This window comes from Candidozyma haemuli (assembly GCF_002926055.2).
Source record: "Candidozyma haemuli strain B11899 chromosome Unknown I_2014730914, whole genome shotgun sequence".
Classification (NCBI taxonomy): Eukaryota; Fungi; Ascomycota; class Pichiomycetes; order Serinales; family Metschnikowiaceae; genus Candidozyma; species Candidozyma haemuli.
Window position 1 is genome coordinate 678,000 of NW_020289909.1, and position 16,454 is coordinate 694,453.

The 16,454-nt window shown below is 46.9% G+C and overlaps 6 protein-coding genes across 6 annotated transcripts; 3 read left to right on the forward strand and 3 right to left on the reverse strand. All coding sequences in view use genetic code 12, as the record gives it.

The window, feature by feature from the left end:
- Nucleotides 1-640: 640 nt before the first annotated feature.
- Nucleotides 641-2,920, reverse strand: CXQ85_005209 (uncharacterized protein; the record flags this gene model as incomplete). Its single annotated transcript, XM_025488808.1, has 2 exons — nt 641-798; nt 1,390-2,920. 2 exons carry the CDS (start codon nt 2,918-2,920, stop codon nt 641-643), a joined length of 1,689 nt encoding a protein of 562 aa, XP_025343575.1.
- A 3,468-nt stretch (nt 2,921-6,388) lies between these two features.
- CXQ85_005210 (uncharacterized protein) lies at nt 6,389-7,063 on the forward strand (the record flags this gene model as incomplete). The annotated part of the gene is made up of 1 exon (XM_025488809.1): nt 6,389-7,063. One exon carries the CDS (start codon nt 6,389-6,391, stop codon nt 7,061-7,063), a length of 675 nt encoding a protein of 224 aa, XP_025343576.1.
- A 1,971-nt stretch (nt 7,064-9,034) lies between these two features.
- On the forward strand, nt 9,035-9,943 carry CXQ85_005211 (uncharacterized protein; the record flags this gene model as incomplete). Its single annotated transcript, XM_025488810.1, has 1 exon — nt 9,035-9,943. The coding sequence occupies one exon, from the start codon at nt 9,035-9,037 to the stop codon at nt 9,941-9,943; it is 909 nt and encodes a 302-aa protein (XP_025343577.1).
- A 339-nt stretch (nt 9,944-10,282) lies between these two features.
- Nucleotides 10,283-11,284, forward strand: CXQ85_005212 (uncharacterized protein; the record flags this gene model as incomplete). The annotated part of the gene is made up of 1 exon (XM_025488811.1): nt 10,283-11,284. The coding sequence occupies one exon, from the start codon at nt 10,283-10,285 to the stop codon at nt 11,282-11,284; it is 1,002 nt and encodes a 333-aa protein (XP_025343578.1).
- A 42-nt stretch (nt 11,285-11,326) lies between these two features.
- CXQ85_005213 (mRNA splicing protein) lies at nt 11,327-12,972 on the reverse strand (the record flags this gene model as incomplete). The annotated part of the gene is made up of 2 exons (XM_025488812.1): nt 11,327-11,333; nt 11,360-12,972. 2 exons carry the CDS (start codon nt 12,970-12,972, stop codon nt 11,327-11,329), a joined length of 1,620 nt encoding a protein of 539 aa, XP_025343579.1.
- Nucleotides 12,973-13,325: 353 nt separating this feature from the next.
- Nucleotides 13,326-14,726, reverse strand: CXQ85_005214 (uncharacterized protein; the record flags this gene model as incomplete). The annotated part of the gene is made up of 1 exon (XM_025488813.1): nt 13,326-14,726. One exon carries the CDS (start codon nt 14,724-14,726, stop codon nt 13,326-13,328), a length of 1,401 nt encoding a protein of 466 aa, XP_025343580.1.
- Between the last annotated feature and the right edge of the window lie 1,728 nt (nt 14,727-16,454).

The following is a 16,454-nucleotide window of genomic DNA, read 5'->3' on the forward strand; positions in this document are numbered from 1 at the left end:
ATTGGCTGTTTTTTGAACATATGCCAGAGACCCAAGCATATGTTTAATTGGCTCGAAAGACCGTTTATTTTTCCGGGGACTAGTACCGCTGGTTTTGTGATTTATTCAGCGTTTCGTTCTCTGTATTGAATTGGTGGCTGCAAATTTCCAATTATAGACTGGTTGTACGCTGGCCCTACCTTGTTGCAAAGTGCTACAGTTCACTAAGAGGTCTATAAAGTTAAAGATTATCGTGGAAGTATTGTTCAAATTGTGTGCTCTTTCTAGAAGCAGCTTCTTCACAATGGACCTGTCAACCCTTCTAGACTACCTCTGCCGAAGTACAAACCCATTTAGGCATCTGACGCTATCTGTCAGAGATAGTTGCACTAAATCGGGATCTCATTGTGTTCTTATCAGCGATCCGATGAGTTTTTCTGAGGCTGATACTTGTCTTTGATTCTTCACCTCACCTTTCTCAGGCTTTTCCCTAATGTTCTCTCTGATCAAGCTATCAGTCTTGTCCCACCAACACATCACCCGCCAACACATCACCCACCTTCACTCAACATCCACAATTTCCCCACATTTTCTACATTCAACTCGTCGTGAAATCTCATATTCTATAACCAAAACCTATTCATATCTTAACTGTAGCTGCTTAGAGCTTGGTGGTGTTGCAAGAAGCACACTGGCAGGAAGACCCACATTTGCAGGAAGCACCACAGCAGTTCTTGGTAGGCTTCTCAGTTTTGGCAGCGGTCTCGTTTCTGACTGGAGCAGCAGTTTTAGCTTTAGAAGAACAACACATAATAGTTACTAGAGAAAATTCATGGGGATACTGGTGCCTTTTTATACTTTCGTCGAAAGATAAGACGAGCGCTAGATGCGGGATCTGGGAGCGACGAATTCTGGCGGTTGCCTAATGCGGGAGGTCTGTGCGGTCTGGGGAAAAGGGTCCCACCAAATGGCGTGAGAATGGTAATGTGGGGATCAGTAAGGGAATGCTAGATATATATTCTGGAAATTTGAAGGTGAATTGGATGTAACATTTGGGGTTTAGAGGTTTGTTGTATGGGATTTGGGTGCTTGTACTGACTAAGTTCAACCATTTCGCAGCCATTTCGCTACTTGGAAAGTGTGCTTATAAACTTTTTGGATAGAAGTAGCCAACAAATCCAACACGGCTTTTTGATTATATCATTGGGGTTGATTGCTTATTCTTAGCTCCTTTTTCTCTGAATCCATTGAAATATGCATATCATTCCACAACTTACAGAAGTAATAAAGGATAGTTTGTATTCCTGGGATTATTTACCAAGTGGCTATACCAAACGAATTGAATATTATCTTAAATCATATACTTTTGATCGGCATAGACCAGCTAAAGCCGATAAACAAAATAGGGACTCTTGTCACCCATTGCCATGAGCTCCTCCGGAGGAACGTCATCATACTTGCCCTCTGCAATCTCTCTCAGTCTCTTCTTGTTGATGAAAACATAACTTGCTGCAACCGCTCCAGTTACTAAAATTCCCATACCAGCAAAGCCAATTCCTAAACCATGACCAAGCTTGTAGTAAGGAGCATCTTGAGTTCTGTAGAAGTTGGATGCAAAGACACCACTGAAGTTACCAAGTCCAATCTGGAAGGCCATACCGATAGCTCTCTTGTAAGAACCGGCCAAGTTGTTGGAAAGCCAAATAACGACAAGGGGGAAGGCTGCTGTACCGATGGAGATTGGGTAAATACCACCGTAAACAGAAAGTGGACTGTTGACTGGATCACTTCCAAGACAGACTGCAAAACCAATCGCAATACAAACAAGATCAAATGCCATGAACGGTGCTCTAATGCCGCTCTTGTTGGAGATCTGAGCTTGAGTAACACACCAAATGGATGCAAAAACGAAAGGAGGCACGCCCATAAGTTGAGACTGGGTGGCAGTGTAACCCAAACTGTAAATAATAGTAGGACCGAAAAGGGAGATAGCATTGAGCGGGACGTTACTTCCATACAAGATCAAAAGCTGGCAGTAGACTTGCCAATCCTTGAACACGGCCCAGAAGTATGACTTGCTACGGCTATCATCTTCAGCCAAAGTCTTAACAGGAACATCACCGCCAGTAATTCTCTTAGTGTCTGAATTGGACGAGTACTTGACTTTGTGGATGATGAATCTACGTTCCTTTTCAGTAAGGAACTTGCAATCCTTGGGGTATGATGGGAAACAAGTGAATGCGTAAACACCAACGACAAAGGTAAGCAAACCTTCAAGAATGAAAATCCATCTCCAACCTTCGTAACCTCCAACACCGTCCATTTGAGAAATAGCAGCAGCCAAAAGACCAGAGAAGGCACCGGCCAGGGAAGCAGCACTAAAGAAAATAGCCTGTCTAACCAAAATTTCAGACTTTGAGTAGTACATCGACAAAAGGTAAGAAATACCAGGGAAGAGTGGGGCTTCGAAAATACCCAAAAGCGCTCTTGTAGCTAAAAGCTGGTGGTAGTTCTGGACAGTACCCATCAAGGTCATAACGATGGACCAAATCACCATAGTAGTAGGAATATAGATCTGAGGCTTTGTACGATGTAAAATCATATTTGAAGGCACTTCCAAAGTAGCATAAAACATAAAGAAAATCAACAAACACATATTAAACTGGTTACCCACAAGGTTCAAGTCCTCAGCAAGGCCTTCGATTTTGGCATTACCGATATTACCTCTATCCAAGAAACTCAACAAGTACAACACGGTAAAAAGTGGAAGAAGTCTCCAGTCAAGCTTTCTGCGCAACTTCTTCTCATCGATATCAGAAAAGTCTTCTGTTTCAGGCTCCTGGCTGTTCACAGATTCCGTAGAAATGTAGTTTTTCTTTTCGGTATCGTTCCATTCGTTGGAGGCCACTTCGACCACCACTGCAGATGCGTCTTTAGACATGTTGATGACTATACTGATGAAAAATTAACTTTCCATGGAAACATACCAGTTTTATATCCATCCAGCGATGAGCAGTCGATCTTCGCCAGCAACGCCTTCACCAGAAGAGGAGAAGATTACGAGACCGTTTTCACCCGCCCCGAGTAACTTTCCATGATCTTTCCGGAGTGGGAGGAGTATGGGGGTGGAAAAGGTAAAAATATTATCAAAAAAGAAGTCTATCTCCAATCGGGGCCCAGACAGGAATGCCGTATGGCTGCAAGTTTTTTGCAACCATTCCATTGTAAGTAAGAGATGCGAAACACCACTCTCTGGAGTTCACCGTAGATTCCGCTCCCAGTAAGAAAATGACCAATAACGTGCTTTCAAATCACCCTCCTCTTTCTTTCCTTAACTTCTTAGAACTTCATTTCATGCGGGAGTGACGGTGGGGAAACAACCTCTCGTAAACGCTAAATGTAGATTTCTGGAAGCAGTGCGGGCACTCCGACTCGCTTGGCTTGAATATTATTATAATCTACCACAAACACCGGGATGCCCATCTGGGCATTTCATGAATTTTCCACTCTCCCCTCCATCATAGAACACCATTCACCCATATTGCCCCCATTTTTCCTTCTCTTCCTTGCTTCTTCCCCATCTCTTCCCCTTCTGGAGACTCATTCCATTACCGCCATACAGAGTGTGTACGCACCCTTGAGTCATGGATCTTGCCTTGCCTGATCCCCTCCAGGAACGGCTGGTCTGGGCAGCACCAGAACATATAATATTTGTTATTTTTTGGTCTGCCTAATTCCAAGCGTATTTTGGCCTTTAATTTCTGCCCGTACTTTCATTTTCTTCATCTTTCCTTCTCCATTCCCACCTCTACTGACCTTTCCTGGCCATTACTGGGCCAATTCCGCACTGCGATTTGCACCCAGGATGCCACTTGGGCCCCCGCGTTTGCAGCCATTTTATATCAAGCGATGTTCGTCTATTTCCTACCTTTCGCCCCTCGTCAACCTGGTGGGGCATCTCTAACAATAACCGTTTTTCTCTGATCACGAAGATAATAAAGATGGTATTAGTGGAAGAGAAGGTTGGAGTTACTGGTTCCTGAGAAACCAATGGCTGGCGCGGGCCGCCTCGAGTTAAGCCGTATTTTCTAGGTTTCCAGCTTACGCCGCTGCCGCCTCGGACTTGGTACTCCACGGAAAGTTCGTTTTTTCCACCTTCTCTGTATTTGGCCCCATTACGGTTTGATCTTCCTGTCGTACGATATGCTTAAGCTTCTAGTTTGTGGGTCTCTGGACATCCAGTTGTCCGGTGCGTAGAGCTGGAGGTTGGTCAAGGTAAATGCTTGGGCTTTGGGTCTTTGTGGGGATTAGTTTGGGTTGTGCTTAGATCCGGGTTTCATGATACTCCACCCAATTAGTCTTGCACTGTTTGGGGCAATCCAGCGAACCGTAAATGTACGTTGGTGGTTCACTGGGGGAACGATAAGAGAAGGTTTAGTAAGCAATGGGTGGTTATCTGAATCTCCTTTCGTCCTGGAAGTCTGCTTGGAGGTTAAATTTCATTGAGGGGAGTCAAGTGGATGGGTTGGTCAAAGTCTGCCATTCCACCTCTAAAACTGCCAGAACCAACTTTCTCCAATTCTTCATCAATGGAATAAGAAGATAGGTGGTTTAGAAGAAGTTTTATGGTAGCGGCATTGGTCACAGTTTTATATCTATAGTTTCTGTGGCTCTTGGGGGATTTTTCCGACGGGGAATTCAAGGATTGGCAAAGAAAGTGACCAATAAAGCTTATACCACCGTGAAAAGGTGAATTCAGCTGGGCCGAGGGTTTCCTTAAGAGAGACAGTTGCCTGTTGGTTTGTCGGGGTTTGAATAATTTGTCTTTTGCTGTTTTGTGGGACTAGAATGACAGAGAGAGTACAAGATCGAATGGTGCCAAGTACATGGACCAGGTAGTATTCCTTGGCTGCACTAAGCTAGAGATATAACCTCCAAAGAGATGTAACTACTGAAGCGTTGATGTCGTTTTGAGGTTTAGTGAGGAACAAAGCCCTTCAGCAAAGCGGTAAAACACTCACTATGGGGTAACAGTGTATAGAGAAGCCTCCTTTGGCTTTGACCAAAGTCGATCTCTCTACTCAAGCGAAGATTCCATGCTTAAAATGACTACTGAGGCTTGAGTTAATAGCTTGATCGCCTCAAGCCAGGATATTGAGGGCAGGGTATTCAGAACCAGGAAGAGCTTCAGACAAAGAACAGTCTCAAACACAGATCACATACCCAGATCAGCTTCAGACACACAAGCTGGCAGCCAGTATACATCCATTACCGACTATCTCTGCCTCTGCCAGCATAATAACTCATTTCTCGTCATATCAAGAACTACGAACGCCTAGAGCAATCTGACATAGAACCTCATCAGAGCTCACCAATGAGGTCATACGTCCTTCCTCCATCCTACATATCATGACCAGCCCAAGGCTTCTAGAGCTACGAATGCTAGACGATGCCGCCAATAATTGCCAGTCTACCAAGCAAGTCTAGCTCTACTCCCAGTCTGGCCCGAATATGGGGCCAGATGCGATTTGGGGTTGCCTGAACCTATCCCCACAGCAATTTAACCTTCAGTGCCTCCAATCAGCCGCCCTGGAAAACCTTGGAACCTTGGAATCTTGGAACCCTGGTCAGCCTTACAAAAGCTCTGTTCTTTATTCCACAAAACTCCAGTGGGGGGTGAACGCCTCAGTTCTCTGCTTCTCCAAGCCTCCAGACCAGATCGTCTTGGCTCTGTCGCTTCTCCCAAAGCAGTGGCGTGACGACTTCTCTTTGGGACCAAACCGTAGCTTTTTGCGACGCGTTTCATCACAAAAGTCATGTTTCTTTCTGTTTCTTTTTTAAGAGCAACCGCCTGAAACTATCCTTGCTGAGTTTTGTGCCCTTGCTGCTTGTGTCTTGGCTGCGAAAGAGGCTCAGACGCACCGAACTCCACAACCGAGTCCAAGCGAGGTCCCACCATAGTTGGTCGACACGGCTAGGCAATGATATCAGGGAAAGAGCATCCCTTGGGAAGCTTAAGTAGATATTTTTATGGACCCTCTTTCCCTCCAAATCTTCATGCCCTGACGTGTCTTGCTCGTGGGGTTCCCCTTGCGCTTTGCAGCCAAAAAAAACTGAGCACACCCCATCCTTCGCTGCTCAGCCCGCCGGACGAATGCCCTCCAAATTTACGGCTGCTCTGGCCACAGAAATGGCCTTCATCGAACGTCCTCCCCTATTGTGGAAAAACCTGTGTCTTTGTGATGCCTTTTTTTGTCACTTATTGTGCACATTCTCATGCTCCCGTCCGTCACCCCGAGGCGCGGTAGCGGTAGCGGTTGCTGCCGATGCCTATATAAGGACGAGACATTTCGCAGCCATATACTTCTTGCTCTCCTATCTTCATCAACCTTAACGTTAATTATTAATCATGGCTGATATTGTTTCTGGTCTTAACGGTGCTATCAACACAATCACTTCTGGTGCTGTCGGCGTTGCTGACGGTATCACCGGCAATGCTGTGAGCATTGGTGAGGATATCACGTCTAGAGGCGGTCAGTTCGCTTCCGACGTGACTTCTGGCGCTGTGGGTGCTTTCGACACGGTCACTTCCGGCGCTGTGGGTGGCTTCAACACTGTCACCTCTGGTGCTGTTTCTCAGGCTAACCAGATCACTTCTCGTGCTGGTTCTGTGGCCCTGGGTGCTGCTACTGCCGACGAGTCTGGCTCTGCTAGCGCCGCCACCGCCCTTTCTTCCATCAACTCGGACCTTGACTCCTTGGGAAACTCTTTCTCCTCGGGCCTTTCTTCTGCCAGCGCTGCTGCCTCTGGTGACACCTCGGGCTCTGCTTCCGCTTCTGGCTCTGGTTCTGGTTCTTCTGCTAGCGGTTCTGGTGCTGCTGGCGGTGCTGGCGGTGCTCGTTCTTCTGGTTCTGGCTCTAGCAGTTCCGCCTCTGGTTCTGGCTCTGGTTCCAGCAGCTCTTCCAGCGGTGACTCCAGCTCTTCTGGCGACAGTGGTGCTGCTGGCCTTGACTTGGCTAGCTCTTGGAAGAAGAGTGCCGCCGTTGCTGCCATTGTTGGCGCCTCTTTCGTGTTCTCTTTGTAGATTTAACTAAAAGACAATAAATAATGACTGATTTGAATTCTTGTAGACGCGTTGCCGAGGCTCTTCGTCTGGGCATACCAAGACCAATGCTTGCCATACCTGAAGTTCACCAGAAACTCAACGTAGTTCGCCTAACACAATGGAAGTATTTCAAAGAATGTTACCAAAGCTGGTCCCTCCCTCTGTCAACACATTCAAGTTTGTCACTTTCGCAGCCAAAATAGACTTCCCATAGTTAAGCATTCGCAGCCAAATACCAGGTACCACAAGACACACAAAAATCACCCAAAACGATGCATTGAATCAACCGATAATTTGCCAAGAGTCAGTTCCCATCGCATCGCTTCGTTCGATCCTGTCAGGCGCTTTCTATGCCGAGGAGCCCTCCGCGGATGGTAATTCTGCCAAGTTTAAGTACTACACGGTTATACACGGTTTGGCGAGAGAGGGGAGCTTTTTCGTTTCGCAGCCACCATTCCAGACCGCCAGATGTAACAAGAGAACGCGAGCACAAGACGAGAAAAAGGAAAGAGAACAGGGTGAATGGAGAAAAGGTAAAAGCCAAAAGGCCAAAGCCAAAGCCAAAACCAGCCGTAAGGAATCCAAACAACAACATAACCAGCAGAAAAAGCATTGAAAGTACCATTTGCTCTTGTGACAGTATGACGTAGGGTACTGGTCTGCGGGTGATCGTCCTGGTTCCCTGTAACAAGTCTCCAACCAGAAGCAGTCTACCACCAAACCAGCCCCAGCAAACAACCAACCAAAACACTCAACCAAAACAACCAGGGGCTTCCTTTACAGCCCTGTTAGCCGCTCGTGGAACTCAAAATCAAGAAAAACCCACCACCACAAAAGGAGCCATTAAACGTCACATACTGGTCTGTAGCGCGTCTAGTCTTGAGAACCAGATCCACGCAAATCACATCCAATCTTCCTCTTGCTTGCTGTTTCAGTTCACCCTCTTGACGTCACATACACAATGATCGATCCCGATCAAGACCCTGGCCGATTGACCTCTGCTTCGAGAAAATACCAATGGTGAATGTGAATTGTTTGCACCCATTGCGTTCTGCGGTACCTGCATTTTCTGACTGCCGTTACTCCACACAGCGAAAACACAAATAATCCAGCAACCGCGAGAGATCGTTCACCCTCCATACAATCCCACCCACACCCGCTATGAAGGGCTTCACATACACAGGCCGGGCCCAGCCGAGCCGTTCATTGGCCATTGACTTGTCACAGCCATATTTTGGGCTTTTATACATGAACCCTGTCAAAGCCTACCCAGCGCCGTGTTGACTTTTATCCCACTGCCTCGTTTCGCGTTGGAGCCCACTGGCTGCAAATTGGGCCTAGGAAGGCCTTTGGGCATTTCGAGTCGACCCTTGGGTCGACATTTGAGTCAAGAGCAGTAACTCCTCCAATTCAACCTCCAATTTCAGTCACTTCCTTCACCTACCCCTTCTAAATATATCGCTTCTATAAATTCACCTTCCACATCCGTCTTCTTTCCTGTTCTATTCTCGAAAACACAGCCCAGCAATGGTGGTGTTCTCAGCCTAGCCTGTCTGCCATTCTTTTTTTGGCGCACCGGTTTTTCCCCTGCGCGAGATTCTGGCTGCGAAACCAGGGGTACCTGAACCCAGAAAGCTTCGATATTACTCAAAATCAGGCCCAGCTTTTTTGACATCACTGTTGAAAGCTGTCAAAGGGTTGGAATAGACCAGCTTATTTAATCTTCAAAAACACCTTTGGGCCGGAAACTGGCGGTTTCCTGCTTCCACCTAGGCTGTGTGCCTGCGTGTATATGGTGATATTTGCAGCCTCCACCCTACTGTGCCAGAATGAATGGCTGCGAAACCAGTCTCGCTTGAGTATATAAGGGCGCCGTTTCTCTCCCCCTGGTTCGTGTTTTTCTCTTTAGTATTTCTTTATACTTTTACTTTACTACTAATACTAATAATAATGGGTTTCAACGCTATCAACTACGCCGTTTCTGACGCTCCAGGTGCCGCTGGTGCCCCAGGTGGTGGTGGTGCTGCCGCTACTGCTTCTCCATCTATTCTTCCTGGTGTTGGTTCTGGCTCTGGTTCTGGTTCTGACTCTGGTGCCGGTGCTGCTGGTCAGGATGGCCAGGCTGGTGCTGGTGACCAAGGCATTGCTGCTGCTGCTTCTGGTGACACTGCTGCTGCTGGTGCTCCAGGTGCTTCTGGCGCTCAGACCGCTGCTGCTTCTTTGCTTGGTGGTGCTTCTGGTGCTGGTGCTTCCGGTATTGCTGCCCTTACTGAGGGTGGTGCCTCTGGCGCCGCCGCTGCTACTGGTGCCGCTGGTTCTGGCGCCGCTGCCGCCTCTGGTGCTGCTGCTTCCCTCACTTCTGGTGCTGGCGCCGCAGGTGCTTCTGCTACTTCTGGCCTTGGTGGTGCTGCCGGCTCGGCTGGTGCCATTGGCGCTTCTGGTGCTTCCGGTGCTGCTGCCTCTGGTGCTTCTGGCGCTGCTGGTGGTGCTTCTGCTGCTTCTGGCTCTGGCGGTGCCGGTGGCATTGCTACTTTGTCTGACTCTGAGGAGAGCGGTTCTGCCTCTGGTGGCTCTTCTGCTTCCGGTGGCTCCTCTGCCTCTGGTTCTGGTGGCTCTGGCTCCTCTGGTTCCGCTTCTGGTTCCGGTGCTGGCGGTGCTGGCTCTCGTGCTACAAGCTCTGGCTCTGGTGGTTCTTCCGCCTCCGGCTCTGGTTCTAACTCCAGCTCATCTGGCTCTGGTGGCTCCAACTCCAGCTCATCTGGTGACTCTGCTGCTGCCGCTATCTTCGAGCAGGGCTCTTGGAAGAAGGGTGCCGCTGTGATGGCCATCGTTGGTTTCACTTTCGTTTTCAACTTGTAAGAGTAAACCTAGAAAAATGTTTATAAGCCGGGCTTAAATGAATGAATAATAATGGAAACATCGTTGTAGAGCTCTGACGCGTATGGTTGCAAATTGATGCGACTGCTTAAGATATAAGGTACGAACTGGTTCCCAATCGACCAGAAAAAAAAGGACTGAAACCTGACACAGCCTATAAGTGAACGGCCAACCTTATTCTGTGTTCCTCTTTTTCTATTCCTCTCTGTTTTGTGCAACATCCATCACCTGCCATAGTTTATCAGAGTGGACTGCATTAAGCTGGAGGGCATCAACTTTTATCAAAGACTTGATACTTCACTTCTACCCAGCGTAATCATCATGGCTCGCCTTGCTAGACAACAGATAGATCCAGATGATATATCTGATGACGATAAACCTCCTCAGACAGGCCATACTTTCAATATATGGTACCATAAGTGGGCTGGAGGAGACCGGTCTTCGAACAACACTGTAAGACTGAAACATCGTCTTAACGTGCTGAAAGATTCGGGTCAGACCAGGGGAAACGATTTGAAATCACCTATTTGTCTATATTTTGCTCGTGGATGTTGCTATAAGGGGAAAAATTGTCCTTTTTTGCATAGACTACCGAAAGCTACAGATAATGTGATTCCAGCGAAAGACTGCTTTGGTAGAGATAAGACAGCCGATTATAAGGACGATATGAGTGGACCGGGTCTGTTCAATAGAGTCAACAAGACCCTTTATATCTCAGGGCTTCATATAAACGATGACATTGAGGAAACGCTATCGAACCAGTTTGGGGAGTTTGGCTCCATCGACAGAGTTCGTGTTCCAACCCATAAAGCAATTGGCTTCGTCATGTTCAAGCATGAGCTGGAGGCACAGTTTGCCAAGGAAGCCATGGACGGCCAAACCCTTGATGGGACCGATACCTTGACTGTTAGATGGGCCAATAGTGATCCCAATCCAAGTGCTCGACAACTGAGTAAAAGAACGGCCGAAGACGCTGCATTAAGCACTGTTAAGAAGTTGCTTATAGCAGAGCCATCCAACAAACGCTTTAAAAAGGAGGATTCCCCGGCCAACGTGTATTTCATTAGGCCGGTGAATGACATCCCACCACAAAACGACTCTGAAGAGAGTGACAACGAACCAGAGGAGGAACAACCTTCTTCTAGGGGTCTCTTTGGATCTGCTAGAATGGCGGCTTTGACGAAGTTGCAGTCACCGAAGCCAATGGGTAGACCCAAAACGGCTGGAAGAAAGCCAGATCCGAGAAGATCCCGCAAACCCCAATTCCAGTCAAAATCTGCAATCAACTCGCATTTTGGTGGCTATTCAAGTGATGAAGATTAAGTTGCAGCCGACGATAAATACCTCGTTGCATCTCTTAACCAATCAGGCACTTTTTTGCCGCCTCTACTCAAGAACTTCTTGAGGTCTATAAAAGTATCCTTGTCGCCATCATCGATGAAAGTATGACTGGCGCCATGCTCCCCAGCACGTCCCGTACGTCCAATCCTGTGGATGTATTCTTCGAACTTGTTGCTCATTTGAAAGTTAACAACTAGCGAAACGTGAGGGATATCTATACCTCTAGCGGCCACGTCTGTCGCTATGAGAATGGAAGCAGTCTTGGAGCGGAACTTCTCTATGGCAGCTTCTCTGGCTTCCTGACTCTTGGAGCCATGAATTGTAACAACACTCTTTAGATTCTTGTCCGATAGGTCTTCAGCCAACAGCTCAACCACCCGCTTGTAATTAGCAAATATAATCACTGAGAAGTTAGCATTCCGCTTGTGCTTCTCCAAAACCTGAACAAGTTTCTGTAGTCTGTTAGCATCGACCTCTTGTTTATCTGAGAGTGCTGGGCCCATGTATTCAAACAGCTGGTCAATAGTATCCACAAGCTCGTTGGCGTTTCCAATGAAGAGGAACCCTGGATCAACCAAGTAGTTCTTGGTCATCTTCTCGATAGTAGGAGTGATTGTGGCAGTAAACATGACAGTCGTTCTTTTAGAAACACGTAAGATTCTCAGGTCGATGCTCTGCTGAAGGTGTTCTGTCGTTGGCAAGTACTTGAGGATCTGGTTCAAAGACTTCTCGAACCCCATATCGATCATCTTGTCTGCCTCGTCCATAGTAACATGGTAGCACTTATCGAGGCTGATAATACCTCTTTCTAGGGAGTCGACAAGTCTTCCGGGAGTCGCCACGACGATATGAACGCCGTTTCTAAGGGAATGGATGGTTTCCTCATACTTGTGTCCACCGATCACAGTCACCACAGAAAGCCCCAAACGGTCAGTAAACCGCTGAGTTTCTCTGGCAATCTGAAGCGCCAATTCACGCGTAGGCGCTAGGATAAGTCCTAAGGTTTTGTTGTTGTTTGCTTCCTGAGTATGTTCATGCTTCATGTACTCAGGCTCGATATTTAAGATGTACGATAGAAGGGGAACCACGAACGCCAATGTCTTACCTGAACCAGTCTCGGCGACGCCCACGACGTCTCTGTTTCGTAGAACCAAGGGAAGTGCAGCTCTTTGGATAGGCGTGGGTTCCTTGTACTGGAGATGGTTGACTAGGATGTCAAGTATGCTTTTCTGGATCTTAGGATCTTCGTTCCAAAACCGTAGCGGGTCGCCAATATCACGGCCTTTACTTGATATATTATAGTCGTCTCTAAATATCCTCCAATCTCTAGCAGTCATATCTTGAAGTGGTTTCTGGGACCAGTGTTTCTCAGGTATCGTCTCCACGACACGTCTGCTTGGCTGCACTGTTACCAAAGGCAGGTAACTCGCCGAAGTATCTTCTTCCTCGTCCCAGTCAAAGTTATACTTAGGTGCCTTCTTTACCTTTTTCTCTTCCTGTTGTAGCTTTGGTTCACTCTCTGGTAGAAGACGCTTCTTTTGCAGTGGAGTGGTGACATTCTGAGTCCCGTTCTTCTTCAATTGCTGGCGTTGTTTTTTTGATAAGAAGCGTGGTTTTCCAGCATCTTCACCCTGCTTTATCAAGTCTTCCACGGAAACTGGACGGGACATGGCTGCTGGAGGATGGTTGTTTAGAGGGCCAGTAGTTAAGATCGATGGGTGCGAAGAGCTAAATCTGGGGCTGCTGGAAAGTGAACAGCGTGGGGGAGTACAGGGTATTGATGGGTTAATAGTGGGTTGGTTTGATTCTATGGAGAGTGGAGTTTATGGATTATGCTTTTATGGAGCTTTTTTGGCCTTTGTTGGTGGATTCTCTCGGTTTATACGGGTAGACAGTTGATGGATTACGGTTGCGAAACCATCCACAGCGTATCATGGGAACTTCTCCGTTCCATTTACATCTTTTTTATCTAGAATGTCATTAGTAATCTCTATGGATAAAATCTCGTGAATAAATAGTCTTGTTAGGTTCTGCTGGGCCACTTCTTGTGGAACAACGAAACGCCAATAATCGCCACAACTAGGAACAAAGCGAGTGGACCGGTTACCGAAAAGGTACGATCGTAACACTTGTATCCCTGGGTGCATACCAAAGAGCCATGCTCGACTTCAGAGTGCTTGTCGTAGTTATAGCCAAAGAACTTTGTGAAGAGAGTAAGACCTGGTACTGTGGAGGAGTACATGATTCCCCAAAGTAACGAATAGTTCTTCATGGAGAAGAGGTCTGCAATGATTGCTGGTAATGATGTGAAACCGAATCCATAGGCATACCCGATAAGCGTGGAAATGAGTGCCAAATGGATATTAAACTGGAAAAGCAGCAGCGAGTAGCGCTCGATGGGGAATATAAGTGAAGAGTGACCAGCACCCATCAATACCAAGGCAAGCACAAGCACAGAGTGGCGCTTCCATCCATGTTTATGGACCAAGTAGTCAGCGAGTGGTCCAGAAGAAAGACGTCCAATAAAAGAGCCAATGGCAATAAGCGAGACGTGAAGCGCTTGGAGCGAGCTGAACGATGGAATGTCAGATATTTCACTAGCTTTGATTTGAGCATGGGTGAAGTAGTAGTACACCGCTTTAAGAATGTATCCCACTGTGTAAATGTACATCTGACCAAGACCCTGGAACACTGCAATCAAAACAAAGTGAGACCAGAAAACTCTATGAGTAAGAATCTCCTGAAGTTCAAGGTGGTGGTAAGGGCCAACCGGGCCAGCCTCAGGAGCCATTCTTGAAGGTTCACCCACTGGTCCTTCTGCTTCATCCAAAAGCTGGGAGAACTCTGCACCGATCTTGTTTTCTTCGTGACCTGGGATCAGAATGAAGATAACACCCACAAACTGCATCACAAACGAAGACAAGGCCAATACAAGCAAGAAGGCGGCGATGTCTCCTTTCAATATATGCGAGCAGATGAATGAGTAGAGCAAACTTGCAATGGCAAACAGCGCAATGGGCACGCTCTGAGCCAGACCCTTATACTTTGGAGAGTTGACAGTGACTGCTTTAATAGAAGCAAAGTAGCTTGCCGTGGAGCCTGCGCCCACGAGGAACATCAGGAAAATAAGCATCCAGTTGTGTGCTGATTCACCTTGAAGAAAGAGCCTGTGAAGCCAGAAGTACCCAGAAGATACTAGCAACCAGCCACTGGCGACAGGGATCCTTGAACCATACGTATCGGTGATGTAGCCTCCTACCAAACCGCCCAATGCCGAACCGACCGTAGCAGCGATGTTCAAGTTAGCAGCCAGAGACGAATCAAGACCACATTGGTTAGCAAGCTGAGGGCCATAAACTGAGTAGACAAAAAGGGCTCCTGAAGAAAGGCCCACTGGAATGGACGATGCAATTACCAGTGCCATGATAAGGTGTAACTGGAAAGTGTGGAATTTGGTTCACCAGCTGAAGGTGTGGACGGGGTACCACTTGACTCTTCTCAGAACGAGTCAGAGCAGAGTCTAAAAAAAAATTATCAACACAATGTGTGCTTGGGGATATTCTTAAACGGAAAAGTCGTAGATCTAAGCGAAAACTCTATTTGTTGTGGAAGAAGAAGAAGGAATTTAGTTGATATTTCCGCTTATCTATATCCAGCGCGCCCGTGCCGTGTGCCAAAGCTGGAAGGGTGAATTAGGGGTTACATTGTGGTGAAGTAGCCATAAATGAAGTGAAGTACAAAAAGGGGATTATAGGTTTTCGGTAATGGAAAAACTTGCCTCCTTATTTCAAGAAAACATGAACAAGGGAACGAAAATGGCTTATGCTTGGCTGCGAAAGGTGGAGCTGTGGTTGCAAAGTGTGGTACAGGGGTAACAGCGGCTGTGAAGCTTATTTACGAAAGAGAAGCTGTCAAGTAGGGAAATGACTTGGTTGACGTAGAATCCAAAAGATGACAGTTATCGACCTTCTTCAGCGTCTTTCTATCTTTAACGGTAGACCGTGTGGCTCATGCACTATGCGAAGAGTATCATTCCGTTGTTTGCTTGGTAGTGACACAAAACACGGGGTAGATTTCTGGGACCTGTCAAGGAAGAAAGTGGCAGGTTGACGTGTAGACTGGATGGAAGGCGGTGAGGAAGATTGGAATGGATAGTGTTTTGGCTGAAGGTGTACTGGAAGGGGGCAGCGAAGGGGTTGGGACAGCCTGAGTACTCTGACTCTGTCGTGGTACTTGAAAAATGGTCTACTTTCGGTGTGAAGGTGATCCTTGAGTATTGGAAAAGGCTTTAAGATCTCTCTGGTGGCCGTTAATATAGCCAAGAAGAGCTTGGCTGTTGTTTGTTGTTTCCTCTTTCTGCTCAGGCCACCATCCTTCATCTCCAAGGCAATCCGAACGCTTCAACTTCCGTCCTCCAGCTGGCTATGCTTTAAACTCCTCTCCCAATCATCACTGCTTCCATCCCATAAACTTCAGTTGATGTTCGACGGAATTGTTGTTCCCTCACAGCTTGGCCTCTTCTCAGAGAGTGTGTGATACCAGGAGACACCAAAATGGCATCCGAAGTGCTTTTTCGGCTTCTTTGAACGGCACGGCAAATATGATAATCAAGATAATAATATAAATATTATTTATCTAAAAGGACCCTCAACGTCCTAGTAAAGATACTTTCAAGATTCATGCTTTAGTCGCCCTCTAATTCGTGGTTATGGAAGTAAGCGTGCTCTTGAGTGACATGGGGCCATTGACTTCGGCTAATGATTCGGCTTAATTAACTGGGCATATTGTGGTAAAATTGGATGTTTTTTGATGGTTTCTGTATCATGGGTTATTATCTATTTGATCCACTGCAAGTGAACTTCTCACTCCCAATCCTGGACCCCAATAGGCTATATTGCTTGCAGACTACATACGTCAAAACGTACGTTTATGCTTCTTTTCCGCTCTACGGCTAATGACGGCTATTGTATTACGCTGTGTGCTTCCCCGCTTTCTCGTAATTGTGTGTTTGTGCACCAGCGAGCTCTGAGACCAAGATTTTGCAGCCATTAATTCTAACCTCAACAGAGCTATAATTAAACAACTTGGTCTCTAACTGTAGATAGAATGCTTTTTGGAAGCAAATATCGAAAATTCAAGTCTCCAGCTTGTA